The sequence below is a fragment of the Cervus elaphus genome, chromosome 4 (genome assembly GCF_910594005.1).
Source record: "Cervus elaphus chromosome 4, mCerEla1.1, whole genome shotgun sequence".
In the NCBI taxonomy this organism is placed as follows: domain Eukaryota; kingdom Metazoa; phylum Chordata; class Mammalia; order Artiodactyla; family Cervidae; genus Cervus; species Cervus elaphus.
This window is the reverse complement of record NC_057818.1, coordinates 39,732,991-39,750,835: the sequence shown is the minus strand read 5'-3', so window position 1 is coordinate 39,750,835 and position 17,845 is coordinate 39,732,991. Positions and strand designations below refer to the sequence as shown.

General features: G+C 44.8%; 1 protein-coding gene across 8 annotated transcripts; it reads right to left on the bottom strand.

Annotated features, from left to right (window-relative positions):
- Positions 1-150: 150 nt before the first annotated feature.
- Positions 151-17,148, bottom strand: ZNF821 (zinc finger protein 821). 8 transcript variants are annotated; one of them, XM_043898987.1, is made up of 9 exons: positions 17,001-17,079; positions 16,274-16,336; positions 14,985-15,102; positions 13,597-13,711; positions 6,476-6,601; positions 3,785-3,930; positions 2,993-3,097; positions 1,869-2,035; positions 151-1,126 (listed from the first exon to the last, which is right to left on the bottom strand). In XM_043898987.1, exons 4-9 carry the CDS (start codon positions 13,634-13,636, stop codon positions 472-474), a joined length of 1,239 nt encoding a protein of 412 aa, XP_043754922.1. In that variant the 5' UTR covers positions 13,637-13,711; positions 14,985-15,102; positions 16,274-16,336; positions 17,001-17,079; the 3' UTR covers positions 151-471. The 8 variants fall into 8 exon arrangements, with proteins under 8 accessions (XP_043754922.1, XP_043754924.1, XP_043754926.1 ...); XM_043898989.1 differs by having other exon boundaries at positions 14,985-15,072; positions 17,001-17,076; XM_043898991.1 differs by adding an exon at positions 6,707-6,797 and having other exon boundaries at positions 14,985-17,148.
- Between the last annotated feature and the right edge of the window lie 697 nt (positions 17,149-17,845).

Below are 17,845 nucleotides of genomic sequence, written 5' to 3'. Positions count from 1 at the left end.
GCCAGATAAGGGATCTCTGCTTGGAGAGCCTAAGTGGAGGAGCACCCTCCCTTGGAAAAAGACAATCACTAGAAGTTCCTGTCTGAAAACTTCCATCCAGGTCTTAGATCACTTCGTTTGCTAGAATGAAATCAAGAGAAGAGCAGGAAAGGGCAGAAAGATAAAATTAATTTATTTGCCCTCATAACTCCGCGGGCCGCACTGGGACCCCACAGTCCCACGCGCAGACCTTGCAGCAGTGGGCTGGAGAGTTGAAGTGTCTGGAGTGCCTGCTCCCTCGTCCACAGCTGCCTGGAGCCGGGTCCCTCCTGACCCCATCATCCTGCTCCCACATGCAAGGGGTATGCAGGTCCACCTGCAACAAACCCGGGCCTGCCTCCGCTACAAGGACAGGATCTGAGGGTGACTGAGTACGGATCCCTGTGGGCTCGGGTGGGTGGTGAGCGGGAAGGCAGGCAGGAGGGTATGGCTTCAGTGCAGAGCACTGCTGTTCTGCTCTTCAAAGGCCATCTTGCCCAGGAGTTGGCTGTCCAACTCCACCCCACTCACAGGTAGCTGGAAGAAGTTCATTTCAGCTGCTAAGGCTGCCATGGCAGAAGGGTCCTGGCCAAATTGAGCTCGCAACATCATGTCCATTTTCTCCAGCCTCCTCTTGAGCCGCTTGGCCTCCCGCTCCCGGATGAGCCGGGCCTGCCGCTTCTCGGGGGTCTCGTTGGCTCGCTTCAGCCTCATGGCCTCCCGATCTCGTTGCAGCCGGCGTGCCCGCTGCTCGTCCGTCTCCTGCATGCGCTGCAGGCGCTTGGCTTCTCGGTCCCTCATGCGCCTCACCTCCCGCTCCTCGGGGGTCTCATTGTCCCGCCGGCTCTTCTTGGCTGTGCGCTCTCGTTCCAGTCGCTGCAGGCGGACTTCCAAAGGCTCATTCTGCCGACGCAAGGCCCATTTGCGGACACTGGGGGTCTGGGCTTCCAGCAGCTTCCGGTAGGCAGCACAGTTGTTGCATACAAGCAGAATTCCAGCAGGGTACACTGGAGGACTAAAGGCAATGTCCTTCCCCTCAGCACTGGAGGGGCCCTCACTGTGGGCTGGCGGTAGGGATTCCATATTAAGGACTTCGGGGAGTTTTTCACTGGAAAGCAAAAATTTTGTATAGTTAATGCCATGGTCTAACAAGGCCCTGATTTATTCTGTCTTGCCAGGCCAGTCGCTCCAAGTTCACCACTAGGGGTCAGCTTGAGTACTTGGGAGACCTCCTCCACCTTTCCACTCTTGCCCTTCTTTGGGCCAGTGTCTACCAAGTCTTGAAGCCCACCTGGGGTTAGGGACTGAGCCAACCGCCACAGCAAGCCACCAGAAATCAGAGGAGGAGCCCTTACGACGTACAGTTCCGTTCAAGACAAACTGCTGGTGTCTGCAGGAGCTGTGCAAGGCAGTCCTCCTTGAGGTGGGAGCTGCCACAGGGGAGGTCCAGTCCACTGGCTTCACGTCCCCCTGGCTGACCCTGCCTTGTACACTAACTAGCAAACAGGATGCGGACAGTGCACACAGCCCGTCTTCCTAGACACGGAGGAGACTGTCCTCATGTGAGGGTCCTCACGGCCCCTCTAACTTCTTTCTCCATGCTTTATCATGAAGGTTCTTGGACTTCCCCACATCCCTTTCCAGATGAAGATACTCTGATTGAGGAAACACATGAGAATTCATTTCCCTTTGGGGGTGTTTTAACGGAATGGACATATTTATTAGCCTCCTTCTTTGTATTTCCAGAGTCAAGAGTCAGTTGCCTTTGCAATGCCAAGCCTTTGACTGGGAAAGGAGAACCCACACCCAATAATCTGCTCCCAGCATAGAGGTTTAGGTGCCCGGCTAACCTGTTAAATGTGGCATGGCTAGTGAAACGGGCTCCACACACAGCACAGTTAGACCGCTGGTCCTCCGAATGGATTAAGAGGTGGCGACCCAGTGACCCTGGGGAGCTGAGGGCCCGGCCACAGACGGGACACATGTAGCTCTTGGCGCTCACCACGGCTGCAGTGTGCTGGAAAAGAGAGCCTCATCTGTCAACTCACACCAGCTCCAGGACAAGTTCTACCCACTGAGGAACTACTTTCTGGGAAATGTCCCCTCTTTCCTTAGTCTTAGAACAAGAACTCTTCTCTGTATTTAGCACCCAGAAAAGGAACAGGCTCATGTTAAAGGGCCTTCAGAAGGGCAAGGCCATCTACACCACTGCTCAGATTTCACTGATTTGAGTTCTGACTATGTTCTGGGATGTGGGGCTGGCTTGGGGAACAATGAGATGCCACATCCCTCTTCAGAGCCTGAGAAGAATTTTTGCTCAGGATAATTTCTCACCGTCTGTTTGCCCCATGGTGTGTAAAGTGCACTTCACCGTCTTGAGCCACCAGGGAAGCCCAATAAGTGCTCTTTAAAGGAGCATTGAAGGCCAAGTCTAGAAGCTGGCTGGGAAGACTGGTACCCAAAAGGTATTTAAATGCACAGCTTTTCCTTCCATCTTTTAATATCAGTCTTCTGAAGAAATGCTTCCCCTCATAAACCTGAGATCTTTATGGTAAAACCCAGGCTGCCATGTGCGCTGATGCCTGTTCACTACAGATCACAAGACACATGTGTTCTGTGACTGGATCGGGAGAAAAAAGGTTGTCTTGCTCTGATGCATTGGTTTACACTAACTTTCTCCAGTATTTCAGAAACATCTGTTAGCTCATTTTTTTCTTCTTTGAAACAAAGCCCATTTCTCTCTCACTATATAAAATATACATTAATTACTTTAGGAAAAAAATGATACTTAATTCTCACAGTATGTCTGCCTGAGAACCCAGAACATAATTCACTCAATGTATCCCACTTATTCTCTAAGAGTGGAATCTGGGTGGAAGCAAAAACAACCCAAGGTTCTTTCTGGGGCTGGAGGCAAAGGCTAAACAAGTCACTGGTGCCCATTTTCCGGAACATGTGGCTCCCTAAGCCATACCTGGTACACGTGAGCAATCAGCTGCTCCCGACTCCCACAGTCGAGCTGGCAGAGGGGACATTGGCAGAGTCCAAGTAACGGGTCAGAATGCAAATTCTCCGTGACCTGCAACACAAGTAGGCAATTCACTAAGATGGTTTACCAGTCTCTTCCCTGCCCCTGCTACTTTTAAAAGGGTATCCTGTTAAAAGGAACACAACCTCTTATCATACATTATTCTCAGGTTCCCATCATAAGTCAAAGGAAAGAGTGACAGGGGAAAGGGAATTAAATTTGTTCCCATCTTCATTTTCTCCAAGGCTTCCTGCCATGAAGACATAGAATTACTCCAGAGAGCTTATCTAATTTTTCCCCCCTAAGGTAAACACTGTAGGGAGATTAGCTTTCCCTCCTGCCATGCCTCTTGCAGGAATCCTCAAGAGACAATTTAGTGAAAAGATGGCACCTTATTTAACACTGTGACTGAAATTTGCAAGTGTATTCAAGCGTACATCTCAGGAAGTCAGCTAATAGTTTTGCAAAGATGGATGTTCTGCTGGAAAGAAGTGGGGAGCTTCGGGAGCAGGAGCTGCGTGTGGGTAAAGTGATATGTGGGTGGGTGGAAAAGGAAGGCTGGGTGTGATGAGAACTGTGTGCCTGAGGTCGGGTACCTGGTGCTGTGAAAGAAGAGAGGCTGCATCTGAAAACTCGGGAGACCCTCAGAGGCAAGAGTTGCCTTCAGGTGGAAGAGAGGCATCTGGACAGAGCAGAAGGGGAAGGGGTGCCCAGACTCAGGATCCATTTATCACTTGCCTCATGCTCTACCACTTTCTTTCCACCAACAGGCTGTTCTGCATTTTCTAACTCTTTTTCCACTTTGACCACTCCTCCATCTTCCTCTGACGTATGGGAAGAGACTTCATCTTGTGTGGTCTCCTCTTCGTCTCCCTCACTGTCACCTGGAACACACAAACTGGTCACTTATTCTGATTTTTGCATGAGTATATCTTGTGTTGCTTTCCACCCAAGAGTTTGCAGCTAAAATGGAAAACACCCCCAGATCTTCCATAATATAGTTGGCATCAGAGCTTTTTTTGAGTACAAATCATGTTAAGTGGAAGCCAGCTCTAACTGTTCCTTATGTTGTCATATATACATAAAAGAGAAAATCAGAGGTAAAACTGCATTGGAAAATGGTTATTAGGCCTTGTATATTACCATAAAAACGATAATTTCTTACACACGCTTCCCAAATATCTCACACTTCAAATCACACCTCCCATGCACCTCACACCATGCTTATTCTGACAACACACCACTTTCAACTTACCAACACTTATCACTGATTTTATTACTTACTTTTGTCCCTAACCTCGCTGCACAGTTTCTCCGTGGTGTCATACTCTGTTCTATTCTGAGACCCGCTAGTCTTTTCTCTCCCAACAAACCCCAAGGTGCACTTGTAGAAACACCAACAAGTTTTTCTCTCTTCTTATCAATAAAGGAGGTAGTAGGAAATTAGGTAAAAATGTCACTTTCTAGGGGAAAAGCTGCTCAGGACAGTGCAGGAGTTAGTACAGCAACCGACCTCTGGCATTCTGCAGTGGCGTCTGACTCACGGTGTCCTCACCCTGCTAGGAACTCAGCAGTCTAGGCTAAATAAGTCCATTATTCCTGGTGGTTCCTTGGATTATCTGATGGATAACTGACTGCTTAACTGGAGGGAACAGGACATTCTTTACTTCGGGATGAAACATCATTTCTAATGACTAAAATAAGAATTGAGTTTGTTTTAGTTTAGGAGTAGGATGTGGCTGTGTAGAGGTCTGCCTGTGGCTAGAGGATCTGCAAGGTTTGTGTGAGCTGATTTTTTTTTTTCCTATTATAAAATAGGAAAAGAAGTGATTTTGTTTTCCTTTTTAAACACAGTAATGTAAGGAGTTCTTTCTGAAAGGAAAAAAAAAGTGCTAGTACATTGAAGATCCCGAGAGGAAGCCAAACCTGGGGAAGCTGTCAAGACTAGTCCCGTCCCAACACCACCTGGATCTTGGACTTCTGGGCCTGAATGTCAGTGAGAGGAATACAGGATGGAGCTTCACCAGGCTCTCTGCATTGGCAGTGGGACTTGGCTTTCTTAGCTAACGATGCTTATCTTCTATTATCCCTTAAGTAATTTCTAAATCTACCAGTAACTGGGCAAAACTGGTCACATTCCCTTTCTTCCAAAGAAAATCTACCCACATCACCTGCTAGTAGTTACTTGTGTCTCTGTTAGATATTCCATTTGGTTAGTGGCCTGGATTTGAGCCCTGGAAAGATTCATAGTACGCATGCACTACTCCTCAGTCCAAAGGTTTAGTTTGAATCCACTTCAGTAAATAAGGATCGGCACAGATTAAATGATACAATGTTTTCTCATCAGCTTATTTAGAATACCTGTAGTCTAAGACAATACTGTATCAAACGCTTTTTGTAATTTCTCAAAAATTCAAATATATCTACTAGAAAGGTTAAAAAAAAAAAAAAAAGTCTGCCATGTAAAGGAATGATACAACTCTTCCAGAACGGAAACCTGCCAGACTTCCGTAGATTTAGCATTCCCACCTACTACTAAAACCGGGGCTCCTGCAGACTTTCGAGAAATATTTGGGTTTATTTTTCTGTACCTGAGCAATGACTTGCTAAATTACTATTTTTATTGCTAACATGTTAGTTTAAATAGAAAATGTAGTGCCTAGAATAGTGCAGAACTCTCTCCCTCTTCTCTCCTTTCCAACTGCAAATGTGGAGAAAAATCAGAAATGTCAATCTGAATTGATACTAATAACAACCAATATCAGAAGGATCAAATTAATAAAGTGAGGGTATCATCCTAGAAAATAACACATCTCAAAGTGTATTTGTTCAAGCAAGTCATGGAACAGATGATCCCTGAGGCTCAGCCAGTTACCAGCCACTGTCTTTTCAATCTCTTCATCAAAGGATCTACTCAGGACGTGGGGTGGGAAGGCCTGCACATTACCATTTTATGTGCCATGTAATCTCACTAATAAGCAAATCCTCTTACAGAGCATTAAAACCGGGTCTTCAGGCAAAACCTTCATGAATACCACGCTTGTATTTTATTAATTATGAATAAATAGATTCTAAGGGATAGGGATTTTCTTTTCTTCTCATTTGACCTAGCCCAGGGGCTCCTTGCACACTAAACATCCCTAAACATCCCTATGCCCCATCAGAGTTATCACAAACCTATCTGTGTATGGCACTATGCCAAGTACTGCAGTCCTTGAGTTAAAAAAAAAAAACAACATAATGTCAAACCTATTCTCTCTCTGAACAACCATATGCCCATATACCTTAGAACACCTGTGGGAACACTGAGGATCCACAAGTCTCCTTCAGGTCTTCCTCCCAACCCCCATGCACAATCCCCAGAGCACACACACTCTGATAATTCTTCTCCCATTGCCCTGAGTCATTACCAGAAGGTGCAGAACTCACTGCTACTGGAGTCCTGATCTCTTAGTTGTTGGATAGCTTGTCGCTGACTGCCAAGGTCTCCAGGAAAATCAGTTTTCATCATCGCCTGGCGGGCTTGCTCTTCTAGCCCAGCAAATACTTGATCCCCTGGTGGTCACAAGGAAAAATAGTCAGGCCACCAGCTGGGCAGTACATCCCCAGGCAAGCTGGTTGGAAAGGCAGACCATTCAAAGGTAGGAGACAGGCAGGTACCCTGTGGTGGGGTCATTCATCTCCAAGTCAGCTGGTGGCCTCCAGTGGTTTCTGGGCACAGCTACTCTTCCTGGGCAAGAAGCCAGATGCTCTAGAAAGAAGCATTTGCTTCTCTTAAATCCTTCTACTCTTGACTCCTTTTAGAGGTGATAAATTGATATTATAACGTTCCATCAGGAATGGAGAGACAGAGACAAGAGGCAGCGCGATGGGATGAAGATAGGGCAACAAATCTGGGCACAATTTTGAATCTTAGTGTATTAGCTACATGGCCCTGACTGCCTACTTCTGACTATATAAGCAAGTGCTTCAAACGATCCATCTAAAAACAGTATCTCTGACCCCATCTTTCATCCACTCTCCTTACAAGACATACTATGGAAGTTTTCCCTTGACTCTCTCACATCTATAAGAATTAGTCACGAGCAAATAAAAAATTGGTTGAATGATTGATTTAAAGGAAAATGGATAATATGTAACTCACTTCTGCTGAGGAACAAACTTCCTGAAACATGCCAACCAGTTCGCAACAGGATTAATATTTCATCTAGTCTCCTTGGTTCAGTGTGGTCTTTTTTTTTTCTCTTCGTATGGGGTATCCAAAAGCCCTGGAACCATCCTTGACTGTGCATTTACCCAAAGGAACTCCGCCTGGTGTCTGTGTGGTTATTGAAGAGTTAACATTTAAGTGCTCTTTTATTTCCAAGAGGCCAGGCATAAGGGAAAAAAAGAATTGGGTTTCTCAAGGTTTCCATTATCTCAGTCAGAGTGGAAACTACAATCCCCATTCTCCAGCCACCAAGGAAGAATAATAAAAGCCCTAGTGAAATGTCTGACAATAGGCCAGGTGCTTTCTTAATGAAGAGAAGGGAAATTAAACAGACTCAGGTTCTGAGGCTGATACAATGATTTAGGGGAAACGACCGGGTCAAATGACTTGAACAACTAGTCTTCAGGCAGTGAAAAAATTGATGTGAAGTATGACTTCCCAGGTGGCTCAGTGGTAAAGAACCCGCCTGCCAATGCAGGAAGCAACAGAGACACAGGTTCAATCCCTGGGTCAGGTAGATCCCCCGGAGGAAGAAGTGGCAACCCACTCCAGTATTCTTGCTAGGATAATTCCATGGACAGAAGAGCCTGGTGGGCTACAGTTCATGGGGTTGCAAAGAGCTGGACATGACTGAGTGACTAAGAACACACACGGGCTTTGTGTGATTCACTTAGGCATTTATTCAGCAAATATTCAGTCAACATGTCCTATATGTTAAGTGCTGAATGCTAATAATAGTGATTATTTTGCACTTCCGAGTTCCAGGCTGTGTTAAGTGCTTTATAGTTGCCTTGTTGTTGTTCAGTCGCTAAGTCGTGTTTGACTCTTTGCTATCCCATGAACTGAAGCATGCCAGGCTTCCCTGTCCATCATCTTCCAGAGTTTGCTCAAACTCATGTCCATTGAGTCGGTGATGCCATCCAACCATCTCATCCTTTCGCCCCCTTCTCCTCCTTTATAGTTGCTACTTCACCTTAATTCTCTGCAAGACCCTTTGTCGTGGGAATTACTATCCATATTTTACTTGGGAGAAAAACTAAGATCTACGGTGGCAACAAAGATTCAAACTCCAGTCTATCCAACCCTTGATAACCATATTTTTCAACTCCTTTCTAGCATAGTTGTAAACAGAAGTTTAAGTGGTTCATTAGAGTGATTTTACCAAAAACAAATGCTTGTCTCTGTGTGATAAGAATAGCTCTGATCCTACTGTCAGTGTTCCTTTCCTTCCAGGAGAAACTGATATATATGATGCAAATATCAAAATAATATTCTCAAGGCCAGTAATGACGAAAGGAACCATCATTTTTCTGGTTCTGACGCCATGTGATGAGTTACCGTGCCTGGCTTAGAGTAATATTATGCTTCTCTGAATGATACTGTGAGTGGGAACAGAGATGCTAAAAGTCTAAGTGCACTTCTAGATACACAGCCCTCAAGTAAAGGAAAAATAAGCTGCTTCAGGTCAACCTTCATAATATTCAGGATGACACACTGGATATAAATTATAGCTAGAGAGAGCAGAAAGTGAACTCTGTGTTACAGGGCCTCCTCTCTCCTCTCTGCAGGAGTGAAATACTGAATTTCTCCTTGTTGGTTCCTCTGTAACCACAAGACCATGGCCAACTGGAACAGTTAATGAACTCTGGGTAAATGCCTGTTTTTGGACCTGGTGGCCGTGGCAGGCATGACACTAAGGAATAAGTTATGTACTAGCATGTAATTATCAAGGGCAGACCATCCACATCAAAGACATCTCTAAAGAAGCCTATCCAGAAACCAGCTAGGTGTTTAACACACCAAGAATCTACACTTTCCCCTCCTTTCTTAACAGGGACTCACCACTGAATTAGAAGGACATCTAAAAGGATATGTACTTTTCAAGATCAGCTAGTAATTCAGTCTAGTCTTCATTAACTTGGGCTAAAAATTTACTTCTCTTGATGTTATCTAAATATTTAGGCCTTCACAGAACAGAGAAGAGTCTGTTTAATACAGCTGTCCTATCCAGGACTTTTGGGAGCATTCTCACCTAGGATAGTTGGGCTATATTAATTCTGTTATCCTCTTTTTCGGCAGTTTGGAAAGAAAAGCTATGGTCCCATATTTTATTCCACTCCTGACTTGGGAAAAAGGCTAAGGTAAACTTTACTCCTCAGGGATATTCCTATTTTAAATATCAACATAAAGCAAACTATATAAAAACTATAAAAAAGGATTCTTTCATAAGAAGGTAGTGATACTTGCTAAAAGTATGTCATGTTAACTCAGGTATAATATGATCTATACAGATACTAGTGATTAAGAAGTGTTATACAATTGCCTGCTTTTACAGTGTAGAATTACTATTTCCTTCTGTCTTGAGACTATTGGACTTGGTTAAAAAAATCCCCTGGTTTCTAGATATCAATGTAAAGTAACCATCTTATTTAATTAACATGGGTATGTATCTGTCTATTGATAGTTGAGAAAAAGTCATCTAAGCTCAACAGTAAAAAGGAAGGTGCTACCTCTCATTTTTATGGTATGAAATCTAGATACTGTTGGTCTGATTTGGCTAAGGTCTTTTAGACTAGATAAGAATAAAGTCACACAAGTAAGTCTGAAGAACAGATGAGAAGCCTGAGATGAAAGTTACTGGAAAGAAAAAGATTTTACAATTCTCTTTCTTGAGTCTTTGGTCCAGTTAAATAAATGCAATATCTGGTGGAATGAAATTAAGTAAAGCAGTTGAGACATTTTCTAGGCGAACAGATGTCGAATTCAGAATAAAATAAGTTAGTGTTGGGAGTGAGGCGCTTAAGATTCTTTTTCTAGCTGACAGTCTCTGTAACTGAGGTGCTACCACATGTTGGGAACAGAACCATTATCTTACAAGGATGCTGACAATGAATGAAGACAAAACAGATTGCACTTTTTAGAAGATGAGGGACTTTAGAGCCTTTTTTCCTACTTCTCTGTAAAAGTTAAAAACTTTAATTGAAGTTGGAAGTTTTCAGTCTCATATATAATTTGAAAACAGAAGTCTCTTAAGAAAAAGTGTTCCTTTACTTAAGTGGTTTGCTTGGTACAAACACATGAGATGAAAGTGTGCAAAGGACTGTATTTGCAACCACTCTAGAAACAGTTTACAGAAGTTTGTACTCAGAAGGGGGTGAGATGAGGAAGGAGGGAGGGAAGAGATCTAACAGAGATCTCAAGCTATCAGCAGTTCCTCTGTAACTAACAATAATTCTGGACTTCTATTCCAAAAACTCTGCATCAAGTCTATTAACCAACCGGGCAAAACATAAGAGTGCCTAGATGTTTCTGGGAGGAGAGATCATGATGATAGTTTAGATCCAGAGACAATCCTGAGGAAAGCCAAGTAAGTATATGCCAGAGCACCCTGCCTGTTGGCTTCTAAAGTAGATCTGACAGATGCTGCTGGGCTACAGCAGTGCGATTCTTTTTTTTTTTTAGTGCGATTCTTAATGTATTCTTTTAGGCGGGCTTTGAGCTTCATGCCACACAATCCTCTTCTTCCCAGAAGGCAGATCTGATGGAGCTCAGCCATTACTCTGCTCAAATGCTGATTGGCTTTGACATTTAAGCAAAGCTTCTACAGACCTTCCCGTCTCCCAGAATTTGAATCCATTCCATTTATTTTAAATAGAGAAGAGGCATTAAATTCAATATATTTGATTGGTTCTATTTTGCCACAAGGGGATAGAAGGCTCACGTGGTCAGAAGACTGAAATTACTAATTTCCACTTGTCATTATCATGGGCAATGAGAAAATGACCTTTCAAAAAAGGGAGGATCAGCTTCAGTCCCCAAATAGTAAATAAGCAGAAGGTCCCCAGAGACTAGCAAATCTCAGGGTCTTTCTTCTTTCTTAGTCCATCGTGTGAGACGAATTCACAATTTCCCGCCCAAAGGTCTCAATGAAAACAGCCCCTCCCTGAAGGTCTGCTTTTTAGCTATACCCGAACCTTGCTTTCATAGCCCTCTTAATGGTTACCAGTGCAGAGTCTGCAAAGTCCCACCTGCTCCACCACTGTACTACACGATATTCACTAGCTCAACTCTAGAAAACTGCATTTCTGCAGCTGTGGATATGGTATTCCCTTCTTCTCTATGGCCTGTGTTCCAACTCCAGTAGCAGCTCACCCTAGATTTAAGTGACTACAGTGGAAAGAGATGCGGCTATGGATTTATGCTATGTGGGTGTAGGAATCTGCCACACAAGCATTTACTGGCTCCCCTGGGCTGATCACAGTCATACATTATCTCTGCGAGCTACATTCCTCCAAGTCTCTTTGGACAGGTGGCTTTTATAGGTAAATCCCAACTCCAGTGGCTGCCTTATTTGTGAACTCATCACTCTACTAAGAGTTCCCTTCCTACCCTGCCTTCTTGGGGAAACATCTGTGTCTCTATCAATATTCATCTTCAAACCAGAGCAGAGGAGACAATCCTTCTGAACTTCTGTGTTCAATTACCTATGCTACAGATACTTCATCTTATCTCTCTTGACAATTCTCACATTTAGGGCCACTAAATTTCAGTTTCGGCAGCAATTTCTAAATTGTTCCTGAACCACTCACTTTTATATTAAGCAGCCTTCCAGATCCACTTACTACAGAATACACTCTGAGAAGCATCCAACTTGCTCTGTTTTATACAACTCTTCTGGGACTTGAATAGAAGAATTAATTGTATATGAATGTTTGCCACCCTAATCTCATTTAATCTATAACATACTGAAGTCCTCTTAATTCCTCTGTACCTATGGTTTTCTCTCCTACTCTTGAAATTATCCAATAAAATAAAATAAGGTACACACTGTCTGGCATACAGTATCTTTTTAATAAATTTTCGTCCTTTTAACTCCTTGACTAATCTAACCTCTCAAATGTATGAATTCTTTCCTTAAAAAAAAAAAAACTTGCAAATGTTCTAAGGCTGAATTCCCTTCAAATGTTGCTGTGCTTTAGTCAGTCTTCCACAACAATGGGGGGATACTTGTTTGTCTTTTACGTTTGAATGAAGATGTTTATCTGCTCAGAACAAAGGAAACTGGTTAATTGGCTCAAATCTGCATAAATATGTTAATGCTAATTTAATAAGGCCCTTTTGAACACCCACTCTGAGGAGTGCTGCTTCCTTGATGGCTCAGTGGTTAAAAAAAAAAAAAATTCATTTGCCAAGCAGGAGATGGGTTCAATCCCTAAGTCAGGAAGTTACCCTGGAGGAGGAAATGACAACCCACTCATTTTCTTGCCTGTGAAATCCCATGGACAGAGGATCCTGGTGGGCTACAGTCCATGGGGTCACAAAATAGTTGGATATGACTTGGTAACTAAACAACAATAAATCTGAGCAGTGTTAAAAGTAAAAAGGGACAGCAGGAATTATATATGGGACATAGTGTCTGGCCCTCCAGAAGTTTACAATCCAATTACTGAACTAAAACAAACATATGAACCTGCTGAAAAATAATGCAAGGCAGTAAAGCATAGCTATTTCCTGTTACGTCTCTCCTTCATGTGATCCATCCCGCATACTACTTTGTAGTCTAAATGTCACTCCACTCTCCCTGCTTAAAAACCTTACAGTATCTCCTTACAGTCACAATGAAGTATGAACTTGGCCTGCCCTTCAGGCCTCTACAGTGTAGAGTTAAACATCTCTAACCTCATGGTCTGTGGTTTCTGGACAAATGAAACTTTTGCTTCATACAAAGTCTCCTTGTTCCCTGAACATATCATATGCATTCCCTCTTTGTATATTTGTTCATGCAGTTTCCCCTACCTGATTTTACCTCTCCTTTCCTCTGTTTTAAAAAACCCCACCTTCTACCTTCTAAAGTGCAGTTCAAAGTCATGTTGTGGGGCCTCTTCCATCAAGCATTCCCCAGCTACTTCAGTTCATGGAGTTCTCTCCCTCCTCTTAACTTCTATAGTACACACAGTGCACAGCACCCTTATTTGACACTTAGCGTAGATTATCTTGCTATATGCTCATCTACCTCTCTATATATCTGTGGCTACATTTTAGTCTTACATATCATTTTATTGTTTTACAGCCTTGGCATCTAGCACAAGGCTTTGCACAGAGTAGGAACCCTATACATGTCTGTTAATGTGAATACTAAGGATGAATCAAGAACACCTATTCCTAAGACAGGTTTCCAAGACTTACCCTAGCACAGACACACTTTAAATCCCTCACATTTGACACCTTTGACTCTTTTTTGCTTCAAGAATTAGTGTGAGCCAATCACCTAGATTCAGATTACTCTTCCATTCCAACCCTCAGCATTCCCACGTTTCAAAGAAAAAAGCCCCATACTCACAGTGAACTTTATTTGGATTTGTCTGTTTCCGACGGGACATGTTTCCCTGATCCAAGATCTCTGGCTTTTCCCAGTTTCACGACTGGATGTTACCACCTCCTTGCAAGGTGCTGACCTACAAAAAAAAAAGATAATGTTAGCATGTGTCATTCAGCCCGGAAATTATACATGATTAAAAGATAAAAGACTTTTTAAAATAGTTTTTGAGTATGTAAAACTCACCATTTATAAATTACTGTACTACTTAAAGAGTGAAATGAATAAATCTCTAGCATAACATTAAGGTCCCGAGAAGTTTGAGAGGGAACTCTAAAGGATTCATTCTACTCTAAACCCACCTGTGGAATCCAGAATACTGTTAAGTAATCATGTTCAAGGTCACGGAGTAGAAAGGAAAGTGAAAAACTCAGGCAACCAGCATTAGACACACTGTGGGCTCACCCCACAAATTGTGAAAGGAAGCAAAGGAAGCTCAAGAGGGTGGCAGCTCACATGTCACATGCCCTCTGGAAGTCAAGCCCTGCAATCTGCACCAATGGGAGCCTCCAGATGTTTTTTCAAGAGGTTATCTCTCCTGGAGGGAACAAAGGCACCACATTCCTGTGAAACAGGAAATATCTCAAAACTCTTGGGCACCTGTCAATGAAAACATGGGAAGCAGAGCCTCTATCTAGTGATGCAGGCACAGTGCCAGGCACTAAAGCAAGTCAGACTTCCAATGCTGAAGACAGGCTTTCACCAGAAGAGCTGGGCGCCATCCCCATTGTGGAGGACTAATTCAATACCCCAATGTGAAGCATCAGCCTGGCCCTGCTCACATGCTCCCAGGTGGTGGTCAAAGTTAATAACTTTAGTGCCTCTTCTCAATCCAGCCTCTGTGTAGCAAAGAGTGGGAAGAACAAAGAGAAAAAGTCCCCAAATGAGAAGTGTTGCAGAGACATGCACCTGCTTCCCTGAAATAGGAGGAAACAGATACTTACGCCTACAGTTCCTGGTTAGTTTTAAGAAAGGCTTTCCCAGCATTAAGTGTTGTTAGAGAGTCTGAAATGGATTAGTACAGGAAGCTGTGAATTTTCTTTGAAAGACAGAGTGAATAAGCAGACATAGATTGAAAAGAGAGATATTCTCTTTGCTACCAAAGATAAGAATGTGGACCTGATCACCCTCTAACTTTTCTTTCAGTTCCTGCCTTCTCAAATTGTACTCACACTGAATAAGCAAATACAAAATTGTAGTTTACTGCCTTAAGAGGCATTATGAGAGGTTACTTACTACCATCTATACTCTGCACTCAAGTTAGTGAAGACTTGCCTCCTGTTGTGCCAACTAACTCCTCTAAGTAGCCAGAAAGGACCTCAGACCTGTAATCAGATCCTGCCTCCCCTTACCAAAAGAAGAAAGAAACCGCAAATGGCAAAGACAGGCCTCCACAGGAAGTGGCAAAGGAAGCAGCTTTCAGGCAGTCTTCTATCATATCTGCATATCAAACACAGTTCTTTTTCAGACCTTTAATTAAAAAAAAAACAAAAAAACTCCAAATGTATACAGTAAAAATCAACTTTAAGGTAGAATGCTGAGTGCTAATGCTAATGAAATGTGTCCTCTAAGTTTTGTCTATGGAGATGATTTCTTTTTAATCAAGTAGTTATGTCATAAACTGAAGTGGTGAATGAATATTACACTTTGGGTCTTTTTCTATAAGTCTGTGAAATCACAAAACAGAAAGTTGAATGAAATGCAGGTTGCCTATCATTTTTTTCCCCCAAATTTGCAGAGCTATAGCTCTCTATTGTATAAGGAAGAAATGAAATCTTAACTAATATTTACATTTTCTTCCCATCAAGATCTGAAATTGAAACTATGAGATAAAGGCAATAAAGATCCTTCGAAAGAAGGCTAAATAATTTGAGACAGGCTATATTCAGATCACCTTGGTGAGGCAACAATACTAAATACTAAACAACACTAAAGCTACAAGCCGGAAACAGAGATCAGTATTTGCATATTTAAATCGCCAGTGTCCACTGCATCTCACAATCCTCCTAGTGGCCAAATGGGGAACCAACCAGATGGTACCCGATGGGACTGACTTCACACCTGAGGGATTAAAGGGAAAACAGAAGCAAATATTCTTACCTCCCTCAAAAGAAAAGAAAGCCTGTAGGGTTTTGGACTCTTAAAAATAAATGTTATTTAATTAATTAACAATTAAAAAAACTAGCACTGGAGGTACATTCTTGACTGCACAACAAGATCTCAGAGATTAGCCAATTGTTTTACAGCAGTAAACGCTAATAAAATCCATAGACACAGTGCCCTAAAGTTCACTAACTCAGTTTTACTTTCAACACTGACTCAGTTCCCAAGTCGTAATCCGAAACCCACACAAAAATGTAAATGGACAGTCTGAACATCACCATCTGGAAGAAAAAGAGGATGGGAAGAAAGGTAACCGGTGAGATTCAGGTTTACAAGGGATCCTATTTAAAAAGGGAGGCAGCTTTGTCCATCTTTAGAACAAGGTTAAGAATCCTTGGGAGGCGGGCCAACAACTCCTCTTAACACTGTCCCTGGTCTCTCACAGGTGTTAGGCTGCAGGTTCCAGGACACGCCACAGACTTCGGCAAGGAAAAAACGGGTGAAATCCAAGCTTTAAGAAAAGAAGGTTCACTCCCACCTCCAGATCTGGTGTAGTTCCCACGGAGCAAAGTAAACTCGCCTGAATCCCAGTGGTCTGTACCTGCCAGAAAGGAGAGGACAAGAAAGCTGGTCACGTAGCCGCCTCCCGGTTCACCCTGTTCCCGCTTCTGTTTGGTCCGGAGCTTGTGTATACTCAGCCGAGACGGTCCCTCTGACTTCCTGAGGCAGGAGCACAGGTAGATTCCCGGGAATTACCAGCCAAGAGCCAGAGGTCTTCCGAGGCGGCTCAGACAAACGCTCAGACAATACAGTCTTCTCAGAAATCTAAATTTAGAAGCCTTTCTGGAGACGGCGGCTCCGGACTGATACCCGGGTCTGCACCCTCACGCCCATCCTCTCCCTCCCCCAGCCCAGCCTGTCAGACGCCGGGGCCGTCCCGGCGGTGCCCGGCTGAGACCGACCTAGGCCCACGCGGGGAGGGCGGCGGCGCGGACACCCATCCCGTGCCGGAGATCGCCAGAGGGACGGGAAAGAGGAACGGCCGCGGTGGGGAGTCAGCCGGGTCCTGCCGCGTCGCTGGAGCCGGGGGCAAGAGGACGATCAGAGCCAGGACGGCCCCCGCCCCCCAGGCCAGAGTGAGCCCCTGGCCCCTTCCCCAGACGCAGACTGACAAAAGGACCGACAGCCGGCGACCAAGGGAGGGGGCGAGGAGCCCCTGCATCCTCAGCCTGGTCCCGGATGGAAAGAGTCGGGGGTCTTTTTACCCGGCGCCTCGGCGCTCCGCGGCGCTCCGGGTCCCTGGGCCCCGCCTCCGGACAGACAGACCGCCGGACAATGGGCCCCGGGCCGCAGCTCGGACCCGCCGGGCCGGGCCTCTCCGCGACTGGGCCCCGGCGGGCAGAGGGCAGCTCCGGGTCGTGCGGGTGGTGGGGAGCCGAGGGGCGGCGCTGCAGACGGACAAAGCCAAGAGCAGACAGACAGACTGAGGGGGAAAAGATGGCGACGCGGGTGGCGGGAGCGCGCTGCTCGCGCACCCGCAGCGAGTGGAGCGCGTGCACGAGTCTCTCCTCTCCCCCCTCCCCCCTTCTTCAGCTTGGTCCCCCTCCCCGCTCCCCAGGCGCGCGCCCGGAGGCATGGGCGGGGCTTATGGGGAGGGGGTCCGGGGAGGCGGGATCTAAGAGAGCATCCAATCACAGACATTCGAGAGGGGCCTCGTATGCATCCTGGCGCCGCGGAGACCACCCAGCCTCGCACTCTCCAAGGTCTTTCTCTGGTCCTGTCAGCTCCTCAGTTCCCCTTATCGTCTCCTGAACCTTTTAACTTCACCCTGACTGTCAGCTCTGATCCTGGTTTCCTACCTCACCTTCGAGTTCAGCCACAAAACCCACATCCCCCAACCACAGTTCCACCACAGGCTCCCCTCTCCGTAGCCCAACCTTAGCCTCCCCGTTTCCCCAAACCCAAACCCTCTTCCCTTCATTCCCCCACATCTCACGGTTTCTTCGGGCCCCTAAGGTATTAAATGTGACCGAGACCTAGGGGCTTCGGACCACTGTGGGAGGGGCTAGGTTCAGCTGTCAGAAGCTCGGAGGAGAAAAATCTTTAATTC

Bases quoted from the DNA above. Each gene is read 5' to 3' on its own strand.
- ZNF821 (XM_043898990.1), bottom strand. From the start codon at position 13,636: ATGTCCCGTCGGAAACAGACAAATCCAAATAAAGTTCACT. The intron at 6,602-13,596 runs GTGAGTATGGGG...TGTGACCACCAG, and splicing joins AAATCCAAATAAAGTTCACT to GGGATCAAGTATTTGCTGGG. The intron at 3,931-6,475 runs GTGAGTTCTGCA...TGTGTGTTCCAG, and splicing joins AGATCAGGACTCCAGTAGCA to GTGACAGTGAGGGAGACGAA.